The sequence below is a fragment of the Protopterus annectens genome, chromosome 12.part0 (genome assembly GCF_019279795.1).
Source record: "Protopterus annectens isolate FY-2018-M chromosome 12.part0, PAN1.0, whole genome shotgun sequence".
Lineage (NCBI taxonomy): Eukaryota > Metazoa > Chordata > Ceratodontiformes > Protopteridae > Protopterus > Protopterus annectens.
The window spans coordinates 419649894-419661979 of NC_056746.1; the positions used below are offsets into that span (position 1 = coordinate 419649894).

Consider the following 12086-nt stretch of genomic DNA (forward strand, 5'->3'; position numbering starts at 1 on the left):
CCCTGATACCTGCTACTTCTGATTTGCAGGCCTCTACTGAGACCCATTCAGAGTCCGGTATGCCATGAGATGCTTCACCTAAGGAACCCGTGGATGTCTCTACCTTGGATGGGGTCCGGAGCCGCTGTGCAGGCACCGGCTTCTGAGGGATGCATTCAGGCCTACAGACTTGCATATTAAACCGACTCCACCTTCAATACTAAGGCCTAAATCTCGATCTGTCTCTATAAAACCGTTGCCCAGGCCACATGTTCAGGCCCCTATGCCTAAAAAACAAATTATCAAAATGGCTGAAGATTTAATTACTCTAATCAGGGGTAGTCAAACCCCCCCCCCCCCTTCTAAGAGGCCTAGGGCTGAACTTGACTATGAATATTCTGAACAGGACTTTTTCTTCTGACTCTTCTAATCTGGATTTGTCCATACCTCCTTACTCTGATGCAGAGGGTTCCATTCCCTCTGCTTCTCCCCCAGAGGATTTTTCTTTTGGGGAAACTACATACCTTAAGGGAGCATTTCCACTGGGAAAGTCAGGATTTTTCTGAATCCAAAAAGAGGCTTAGGGATTTCCTTCTTCCTCAACATAGGCCTTTGGCTATACCTCCTGTACTAGACATTGTTGATGTGTTTTCGGAATCCAGGATGGCCCCTTATTCCCTTCCTCCGGCCCCTAGTAGACCAGACAGCTACTACAAGGTTCCTGAGTCCCACAAATTCCTTTTAAAAAATTCTGTTGCGGACCCTGAAACCATTTCTCAGGGCCCCAAGGGAATTAAGGCTTCTAATGCTAAAAATCCTACCCCTTCTGATAGAGACTCCAGGGCGCTGGATAGATGGGGTAAAAAAGGTTTATACTTCTGCAACCTTGGCAATCAGGGCTTTAAACTGTCAATTCCATATGCCAAAATATCAACAGCATATCATGGGACTGCTAAAACAGAAAATGATGTTGATTTCTGACTGTGTGGAAAATAAAGATTTACAGGATTTATTGCATTCAGCTGAACAAGTTGGAAAGCATACTTTGCAATGTGGTTTTGATTCTTTAGAGGCCTCTTGCAGGGCTGCTGTTATTAGTTCTGTGCTTAGAAGGCATGCTTGGCTTAAGGAGCAATCTCTGCCTGATCATGTTAAAGCAAAACTGTTGGGTGCTTCTTTGCAGCAGGACTGTCTGTTTGGCAATAAGGCTGAAGACGTTCTATAAAAGATGGAAGATAAAGCTAAATCTCTGCAAACTGTGAAAGATTTCTTACAAGTACAACCTCCAAGATTCAGTAGGCACTGGCCTACTAAGAACTGGTCCTTTCCAGCTCCTACCAGAGCCACTCAAGCCAAACCCAGAAACTCCAAAAGCACCAGGTTTCAGTCCCAAGGGACTTTCAGAAATAAGCAATGGGGGGCTTCCACTTCCAAATCTGGAAATGACAAGACACCACCCTATGGTAAACAGTCTCAATGACTTTCCTTTAAAATTACCAAGCACTTACCTATCAGCTGCCCCTTTGGGGGGGAAACTGGCTCTTCATGCAAAAAACTGGCAACTTATAACCCAGGACAAATGGGTTTTAAATATAGTGTCCCAGGGATACAGATTTAATTTCCACACGTTGCCAACTCTGAATGGGTGGCCAGACCTGCCCCCAAATCAGTGGGCAGAGGCTCAGAAACAAGTACTTCCCCTTCTAAATGTGGGGGCTATTCAACTAGTACCAAAAGAGGAAAAGGGACAAGGTTTCTATTCCAGACTTTTTCTGGTACCCAGAAAAGACAAATCATGGCGTCCAGTTCTGGACATGTCTACTCTAAACACCTTTCTGGACATTCCAAAATTCAAGATGCTGACTCTTCACCAGTTACTTCCTATGCTAGGCAAGGATGCCTGGTTGGCAACTCTAGACTTAAAAGAGGCTTAGCTGCATATCCCAATCAGGGAATCTTGCAGAAGATACCTACGCTTTAAAGCAGGCTGCATGCATTATCAGTTCGCTGCATTGCCCTTTGGCTTGTCTACTGTGCCCAGGGCATTCACAAAGTGCCTGGCTCCAGTAATTGCATTTTGCAGGCAAAGAAGTATTCAAATATATCCATACCTGGACGATTGTCTAATTCAGGCAGAAAACCAGGCCATTCTTCTAAAACATTTGGCGTTTGTAAAAAGGGTTCTAACTTGTCTAGGGTACAGCATAAATGAAAAGAAATCACAACTGGTACCCACTCAAAAAATTACATTCCTGGGTGCAAGCTTGAATACAACTGCCCAGATGGCTTTCCTTAGGCCAGAAAAGCAAATTCATTGGTGACTTACTTCAAACAGGTGGCCACAAAAACCCTGCTATCTGCAAGACAAATACTGCAAGCCTTGGGGTTCATGGCCTCCTGCGTTCTTCTAATTCCATATGCAAGACTGCATATGAGGAAACTTCAGTGGTACTTAAAAAGTTTATGAAGTCAACATTGTCACAGCCTGGAAACAATGATTCCTATTATTCCTTGCCTGCGCCTAGAGTTCCTATGGTGGGCTGAGGCCTGCCACCAAAACAAGGGACTGCCATTCACACCACCCCATGCCGCCCAAACCATAACTACAGACTCATCAGACTAGGCATGGGGGGCTCATCTGGCAGGGAAGTGCATTCAGGGCAAATGGAGCCCAAATCAAATGCACCTTCATATCAATCAAAAAGAAATGCTAGCTGTACAGAATGCACTGACAGCTTTCAAGGACTACCTTCATCCAGGACAACTAATGGTAAAGACAGACAACACCATGGTTATGTGGTACATAAACATTCCTACCCCCTCTGCAGACAAGCCATGGCATTGTGGAACACGGCCTTGAGCTACCAAATACAACTACAAGCTCAATTCCTGCCAGGAAAGCTGAATATTCTGGCAGATGAACTAAGCAGAAATCTCATGGACCCACAAGAATGTAAACTGGAACCACGGATTTTCAACCTGTTGACACGCAAATGGGAGAGCCCAGACATAGATCTTTTTGCCTCACCCCAGAACTACCAGATGGACAAATTTTGCACAAGAACTCTTCACAAAAAAGCCTGTAAAGTGGATGCTCTGTCCTTCAGCTGGTCTATGCCTTTCCCCCTCTGCCTCTGCTCTCCAAAGTTCTACTAAGAGTCAAACAAGATAAACCAAGAATGATTGTGATTGCTCCAGACTGGCCTCTCCAACACTGGTACCCACTCCAGCGCAGTGCGTCACAGATTTCTCCATGGCACCTGCCTCAGACACCTTCCTTACTGTCTCAGCAGGAGAACCAAGTTCTGCACCCTCAGCTCCAAACATTGAATCTTGCAGCTTGGTTAATCATTTAAATTCCTCCTTAGCGTCCCTCAGCAAACCTGTGATGGATGTCATTTTGGAGGCGAGAAGAATTAGTACTAGAAAATCTTTTGCTGACAAATGGAAAAGATTCTGTGCCTGGAATCACTCTCAAGGGATGAGCACAGCAGTGCCCAATTTACCTCAGATTTTGCAATACTTAACTGAGATGCTTCACAAGGGCCTGTCTTTTTCCTCCATAAAAATCCATGCCTCAGCCATTTCAGCTTATTACAACACAGACTCCCCTTCTTCTCTCATCCTCTGTTAAAGCAGTATCTCAAAGGGGCCAAAAACTTGAGACCACTCAGGAGAACTCCAACCCCTGCCTGGGACCTTAACTTTGTATTGGAGAAATTCACTCCACCTCCTTTCGAGCCAGCTGCTCTGCAGACTTAAAATTTCTTTCCTGGAAAACAGCCTTCCTTTTAGCAATCACTTCAGCTAGAAGGATATCTGAATTACAGGCCCTTATGGCAGTGGAGCCTTTCATCATCTTTCATGCGGACAGGGGGTCACTCAGGACCAATCCATCCTTCATGCCCAAGGTGATATCCAGTGTGGCTCTTAATCAGTCCATTCATTTGCCAACTTTTTTTTCCAATCCACAGAACAAGGGGGAGCGGATCCTGCATTCATTGGATGTGCACAGACAACTTAGATTCTACTTGGAGAGCACTAAATCTCGAAGAAAATCTGAACAACTGCTGGTAGCATTTGCTGCAGGGGCAGAGGGGAAGGCTATTTCAAAACAAACCATTTCTAAATGGATAAGCCATTGTATTAATTTCTGCTATAAGCACCATGGAAAACCTGTCCCCCAGGGGATCGGATTTCATTCCAACAGGGCTGCATCTACTTCAACAGCCTTTCTCAGAGGTGTTCCTACCAGGGATATTCTAGAAGCTACTACCTGGAGTTCAGTTCATACTTTCACCAAGCATCATCACTTACCAATTTTCTCTAAATCCAGAGCTGGCTTTGCCACTGCTGTTTTGCAGGGCCTTATAGCTGGTCCTAATGCTGTATAAATCCATCCTCCCAACCATAGTTTTGGGAAACTACCCAAATGTAATGACTGCAACAGTGAAACGCGAAGAACATAGTACAGTTGTGTACACTTATAATGTAGATGTTGCAGTCCTAGTTACCCTCCCTCCAGCCCCCTGTTTTCTCTTACTATACCTCTACTTTCTTTTATTATGCTTAAAAGCCTTTTTGGTGTATTTGCTTTTGTTTGGAGGTATATTTTTGTGTTTTTAATTACTTATATATATTTTGCTTCCCATTTGGGGGGCTCCTGACATCTGGGGCAAGAAAAACTGATGTAATGGCGTTGGCTGCATGTTTTATACCCCTGATGACCTGACTTCATGGAAGAAGGTAAAGCAACCGACACAGGACCCAAGACTTTGTTAATCAGGCCGACTGAGGGCAACCTGCCAGCAGATTATCCAAATGTAATGACTGCAACAATGAATGCACTTATACATCTACATTTATGGTAAGTGTACACAACTGTACTTTCCCATTGTCTTCCAGAGCCATGCAGGCAGCTAATGAAGATTCTAATTTGCCTGAAGGGGGTAAGTTGTAGACATTTTTGTATAAGACCCTGTAGAAAGACCTTGAAAGATTTATATATTTAACTACTGAACCATTTTTTTTCCTGTTTAGATAAGTGTGCAGATTGAGAAGGCTAACATTTTTAAGCGTATTGTGGAATCTTATAGGCACTGAAAGCAGTATTCTGCTATTTGCATGTCTTAGTTACTTTGATTTCTTTGATAGGCAAAACAACATAAGAACCAGACAGAAAATGATCAGAAATTAAATGATCAAGAAAATAAGCAGGTACAGTGATTAAAAAAACTTTGACTTTATAAATAACATAAGATGTTGGCTTAAAAATGCACACTGATATTTTGGTGTGAATGCTTCATTGTTGCATTCTGTGTATTTGAAGTCTGCAGTAGACTTTTTACTATCCAGTTTGCATTTTTCTGTAATGGCTTTTCCTTCTTAAGCTTTAGATGTATGGATGTGGTTGTAGGAGGCATCTTTCTTTTCCTTCCTAGTACTTATTCATCTTCCTAACAACTCCTGAAATGCACACATTTCCAGTAGGTTGGTTTAAGAGGTGGAATGAATGCACCCACGTAGGTAGTATAGATTGGAGAAAATAACATTAATATTTAATTAGATACTCCCAGTCCTTTTACTTTGAATATGACAGTTTTTAAGTAGGAGCTTTCATAATGTTGAAATACCATATGATGCTAGTAACTGCAATGTGATCATTTCCCCACCTGGTGAGAGCCAGAGTGCAAGCTGGCTGTCACAAGACTTCTTGGCCTTCTGTGGTTACTGTCTGAAAGTAGGTGGCCATTCTGATTGCTGGCATGGTTCACATGTTTTGTTCATGCCACTGATTTTGTGGACTGATGTATACTTTTGCATGTTATTATGGCTGGCTCTTCATCTATGATAGGCTGTATCCCTTGAGGACTAGTTGTCTACCCCTTGCCTTTCGATTGTGCAGGTGTGCTCCCATTCTGTAACATGCCTGTCCTTTTCAGGATTGTATCAGACAAATGAAAGTGCTCTTCGTCAAAACATTGTAGCGAGTGTGTGTGTGTGTGTGTGTGTGTGTGTGTGTGTGTGTGTGTGTGTGTGTGTATATATATATATACACACACACACACACACACATTTAAACACGTTAGAAATATGGAGTTTTACTTAAGCAAAACATGGAGTCAGTCATTAAGTATCTCTTTGGGATAAAATCACATAACACTTTTGCCCTCCTTCCTGCCTCTTTCTAACCTTATTTGGTTGCTCAGTGACACTGGGTTTTTTTTTGTTTAACATGTTGCTTCTGACCACTAATTATTTGTACCACTTTTCATGTTAACTTTTGCAAGTTACAATTTCTCTTAAGTGCAGACTCCCACTCAGCAGTCCTTATTCTATTTTCACCCCGATCATTTTTTTTGTTAGACATGCAGTATCTTTCTTTGTGCTTCTGGAGTTTGTTCTGTCTTTCCTTTACATGTACAAGTTACTGAAGAGTAGTCCATTGCAAAAAATAAGTACACAAAAAAAAAAAAAAATAAGTGCAGACTCCCACTCAGCAGTCCTTATTCAGAGTTATTTTCACCCCGATCATTTTTTTTGTTAGACATGCAGTATCTTTCTTTGTGCTTCTGGAGTTTGTTCTGTCTTTCCTTTACATGTACAAGTTACTGACGAGTAGTCCATTGCAAAAAATAAATACATATATTTATATATATATCTATCTATCTATCTATGTATATATATATATATATATATATATATATATATATATATATATATATATATATAATATAATGAGTATTTTGCCACAAGTTCCTCTACAGTATTCTCTTCATATTTTTTTCCTTTCTTGTTACCATTTTTCTGGAATAGAAATAAGTAGAAAGAACCCCACAGTTTAGCCTCATCTGCTTAGTTTGCATAGTCCCATGTTGTGTTTACCACTCATTCATTCTTACTTTGAGAGTCTGCATGGCTGGCCCATAGTGCCACTGTAGTTCTGTTAGGTTGTCTGTAAGGAATTTTTCTTCATCTTACCACAATCTCAAGTACCACTCTGCTACACTTGAATTGCTAAAGATCCTGGTTGTGGTCTGCTTTTGCCTGAATCTCTGCAGTACCGCAAAACATGTACTTTCCTAAATGTTCTTCATGTTTCACTGTTGCAGTCATTACATTTGGGTTGTTTTCCTGCAGGTAGCCCTCAGCCGGCCTGAATATCAAAGTCTTGGGTCCTGCGTTGGATGCTGTCTCTTCTTCCATGATGTCAGATCATCAGGGGTATAAAGCATGCAACCGACGCCATAACATCAGTCTTTCTTGCCGCACGGTGCCTGAAGCAGAAGCAGTTCGCAAGTGCCAGTTGGCTGACTCCTGAAATTTTCATTTTCGAGTTTCAGAACCGAAGTCTTCAAAAAAGATAAGTACTCCATTGGGGATCCTTTTTCTTGCTGTAAACAGATGTCAGTAAAAGTTAACAATTGTATTCCCTGTGGAACTTAAATACCTCATAAAGATTTTCATTCGTACTGCATTTCTTGCTTAGGCCCGGACCACGACGTCCCTCGCTGTCGGTTTTGTTCCTTATTCAATCCTCTAACTATTCGTCGTCGGTTCATTTTTGCATCAAACTATTTCGGTACTTGGTTCAATTATCCAGAAATGGCTTTGGTAAGCCATCTGACTACCGACATTCCGAAAAAACATAAAGATGAAGACCGAGACAGACTGCATAGGTCCAAAGCTGTCGACGACGCTTCCAGTAAGCTAAGTCGCCAGTTAACCATTACTCAGTGAGCCGCTTTCGCAGCCCCAGATACCCGCTACTTCAGATTTGCAGGCCTCTACTGAGACCCATTCGGAGTCCTGTATGCCGTGAGATGCTTCTTAGACTATGGAACCTGCGGATGTCTCTACCTTGGATGGGTCCGGAGCTGCTGTGCAGGCATCGGCTTCTGAGGGTGTATTCAGGCCTACTGACTTGCATTTCAAAGCGATGCCATCTACTTCTTCAAGGCATAAAACTCGACACACGCCTAGAAAACCGACATCCAAACCGCATGGTCAAGCCCATATGCCTAAAAAACAAATGATTGGAATGGCTGAAGACCTTATTACTTTAATAAGGGAAAGCCAGCCTTCACCCTCTAAGAAACCTAGAACTGATTTTCCTTCTGATTCTTCTGATCAGGATTCTGAAATTTCTGTTTCTTCTGATTACCAGGATTTGCCCTTATCCACCTGTGAGGATTCTGTTGCAAAGGACTCCAGTCCCTCTGCTTCCCCTCCAGAAGATCTTTTTTTTTGGTGAAACCTTGCACACTCTTAGGGAGCATTTCTGCTGGGAAAGCCAGGATTACTCTGACTCCAAAAACAGGCTTAGGGAATTCTTTCTCCTACCTCAACACAGGCTTTTAGCTATCCCTCCTGTCCTGGACATTGTAGATGATGTCTTCTTGAAATCTAGCCTGGCCCCAGACACTTTACCTCCAGCTCCGAGAAAACCTGACCGGTATTACAGAGTACCCGATTCTCACAAGTTCCTCTTCAAGAAATCTACTGCGGACCCAGAGACCATTTCACAGGGACCTAAAGGCATTAAGGCTTCTACTGCCAAAAACTCTACCTCCTCTGACAGAGATTTCAGAGCCTTGGGCAGATGGGGTAAGAAGTTATATACACTTCTGCTACTTTGGCCATTAGGGCCTTAAACTGCCAGTTTCATATGTTAAAAGTATCAGCAGCATATTATTGGACTACTTAAACAGAAAATGATGTTGATTTCTGACTGTGCTGTAAATAAAGAATTACAGGATTTAATGCACTCTGCTCTACAAGTTGGTAAACGTACTTTGCAATGTGGTTTTGATTCTTTAGAAGCATCTTGCAGGGCTGCTGTCACTGGGTCTGTTCTTAAAAGGCATGCTTGGCTTAAGGAGCAAAATTTGCCAGATCATGTTAAAGCTAAATTACTGTATGCTCCCTTGAACCAAAAGTGCCTGTTTGGCACCAAGGCAGAAGAAGTACTTAAAAAGATGGAGGAAAAAGCTAAATCTATACAAACTGTTAAAGATTTCCTGCAAGTACAGCCTCCCAGTTTTAGTAGGCATTGGCCTTCTAAGAATTGGTCCTTTCCTGTCTCTTCTAGGCCGCCTCAGTCCAAACCCAGGAAAAGCAGACCACTTAGGCTCAAGTCTCCAGGTACTCACAGGCCTAAGCAGTAGGGGGCTTCCACTTCCAAAGCTGGAAGTAGTAAGACACCCCTCTATGGAAAACTGTCTGTATTACTTAACCCTAAATCTTCCAAGCCCTGCACAGCTGCCTGCTCCTTTAGGGAGAAAAAAATCGCCCTGCATGCAAAAAACTGAGAACTCATTACTCGGGACAAATGGATTTTAAATATAGTTTCCCAAGGATACATATTCCACTTCCACACCTTACCAACCCCAAACGGTTGGCCAGACCTACCCCCAAATCAGTGGGCAGAGGCTCAGCAGCAGGTTCTGTCTCTTCTAAGTATCAGGGCTATTCACCCTGTCCCAGCAGAAGAAAGGGGACAAAGTTTTTACTCAAGACTTTTCCTGGTACCCAGAAAAGACAGCTCCTGGACCTTTTTATTCTAAACACCTTTTTGTTATCCAAAAATTCAAAATGCTAACTCTTCATCAGCTGCTTCCTATGCTAGGCAAAGATGCCTGGTTGGCAACCTTGGGTTTAAAGGAAGTTTACCTGCACATTCCAAAAAGGGAATTTTGCAGGAAACACCTACGCTTCATAGCAGACTACATGCACTGTCAGTTCTGTGTACTTCCCTTTGGCTTATCTACTGCGCCCAGGGTATTCACAAAGTGCCTAGCTCCAGTCATCGCATTTTGCAGGCAAAGAAATATTCAAATATACCCATACCTGGATGATTGTCTAAATCAGACAGAAAGCCAGGATATGCGAATAAATCATCTGGCATTTGTAAAGAAACTGCTAACCTCACTGGGGTACACCAGAAACGAAAATAGTCTCATCTAGTACCCTGCCAACAAATTGTATTCCTGGGAGCAAGCTTGAACACAATTTCCCAGATGGCGTACCTCACGCCAGAGAAACACGTTTATTTGACAGCCTACTTCAAACTACTGGCCACAAAGACCCAGCTATCTGCAAGGAAAATCCTGCAAGCCCTGGGATTCATGACCTCTTGCATTCTACTAATTCCATATGCAAGACTGCATATGAGGAAACTACAATGGTATCTAAAAAGCCTATGGTGTAAACATTCTCAGGACCTTTAGTCAATGATTCCTGTCATTCCTTGTATAAAGACAGAGTTCCTTTGGTGGGCAGAGGCCTGCCACCACAACAAGGGACTGCCATTCACTCTACCCCCTGCCGCCCAAACCCTAACAACAGACGCATCAGACTATGCATGGGGGACTCATTTGGCAGGACAGTGCATTCAGGGCAAATGGAACCAGAGACAAATGCACCTGCATATAAATCAAAAAGAAATGTTAGCTGTACAGAATTCGCTGACAACCTTCAAGGGCCACATTCTTCCAGGACAATTATTGGTAAAGACAGACAACACCACTGTTATGTGGTACATAAACAAGCAGGGGGGAATCAACTCGTATCCCCTCTGCAGACTAGCCATGGCTCTGTGGAACACAGCCTTGAGCTACCAAGTGCACCTACAAGTTCAGTTCCTGCCACGCAAGGTAAATTCAGTGGCAGACGACCTAAGCAGAAATCTCATGGACCCACACGAGTGGAAACTGCAACCAAAGATATTCAACATTTTGAGAAACAAATGGGGAAACACAGAGATAGACCTGTTTGCCTCCCCTCAGAACTACTAATTGGACATCTTCTGCACAAGGACTTCCCACAGACAAGCTTGGAAAATGGATGCCCCTGTTCTTCACCTGGGAAAGCCTCTCAGTTTATGCCTTTCCCCCTCTGCCTCTCCTCTCGAAAGTTCTGCTAAAGATCAAACAGGACAAACCAAAGACAATACTGATTGCACCCGACTGGCCATGCCAGCACTGGTACCCCCTCTTGTGCAGTATGTCACTGCTGGAACCATGGCACCTGCCTCAGATCCCTTTCCCTGCTGTCCCAGCAGGAGGGCCAGATTCTGCACCTCTAGCTCCAAACCGTGAACCTTGCAGCCTGGTTAAATTCCTTGAGCTCTCCAATAGCATTCCTCGGTAAGCAGGTCTAGATGTCATTCTGGAGGCAAGGAGGCCTAGTACTAGAAAATCCTATGCTGAAAAGTAGAAAAGATACTGTTCCTGGAGTCAGTTTCAGGGGATGGGCACAACCGTGCCCAGCTTACCGCATATTCTTCAATACTTAACAGAGATGCCCTACAAGTGCCTTTCCTTCTCATCAATTAAAATTCATAACTCAGCCATTTCAGCACATTATAATACTGAGTCACCCCTCTTCTCTCACCCCCTGCTGAAACAATTCCTCAGAGGGACCAAAAATTTAAGACCACCCAGGAGAGCCCCTACTTCAGCCTGGGACCTTAACTTTGTATTGGAAAGGTCACTCTACCTCATTTTGAGCCAGCTGCACCTACAGAGTTGAAATTCCTTTCTTGGAAAACAGCCTTCCTTCTAGCCATCACGTCAGCAAGAAGAGTGTCTGAATTACAGGCCGTCATGGCAGTGGAGCCTTTCATCATCTTCCATGCAGACATGGTGTCCCTCAGGAACAATCCTTCCTTTATGCCCAAGGTGGTATCCAGTGTGGCCCTTTATCAATCCATTCATTTGCTAACTTTCTTTCCTAATCCACTGAACAAAGGAGAACGAATACTGCACTCTTTGGACGTGCACAGAGAACTTAGATTTTATTTGGACAGGACTAAGCCTCTCAGAAAAACAACAGCTGCTTGTTGCCTTTGCTGTAGGGGCAGAGGGGAAGGCCATTTCAATGCAAACCGTTTCTATGTGGTTAGACCATTGCATTAATTTCTGCTATAAGCACCATGGAAAACCTACCCCACAGGGGATAAGATCACATTCCACCAGGGCTGCATCTACTGCTACAGCCTTTCGTAGAGGTGTCCCTAAAAGGGACATCCTCAAAGCTGCTACCTGGAGCACTGTACATACCTTCACCAAGCATTACCACTTGCCTATTTTTTCTAAATCCAGAGC

General features: G+C 43.3%; 1 protein-coding gene across 1 annotated transcript in view; it reads left to right on the forward strand.

Moving 5' to 3' along the window:
* Positions 1-12086, forward strand: part of UNKL (unk like zinc finger) — a 2026838-nt gene that overhangs the window by 1066847 nt on the left and 947905 nt on the right. The window contains exon 10 of the mRNA XM_044089534.1: positions 5134-5196. Within this exon, the coding sequence (XP_043945469.1) occupies positions 5134-5196 (63 nt within the window). The remainder of the gene's footprint in view (positions 1-5133; positions 5197-12086) is intronic.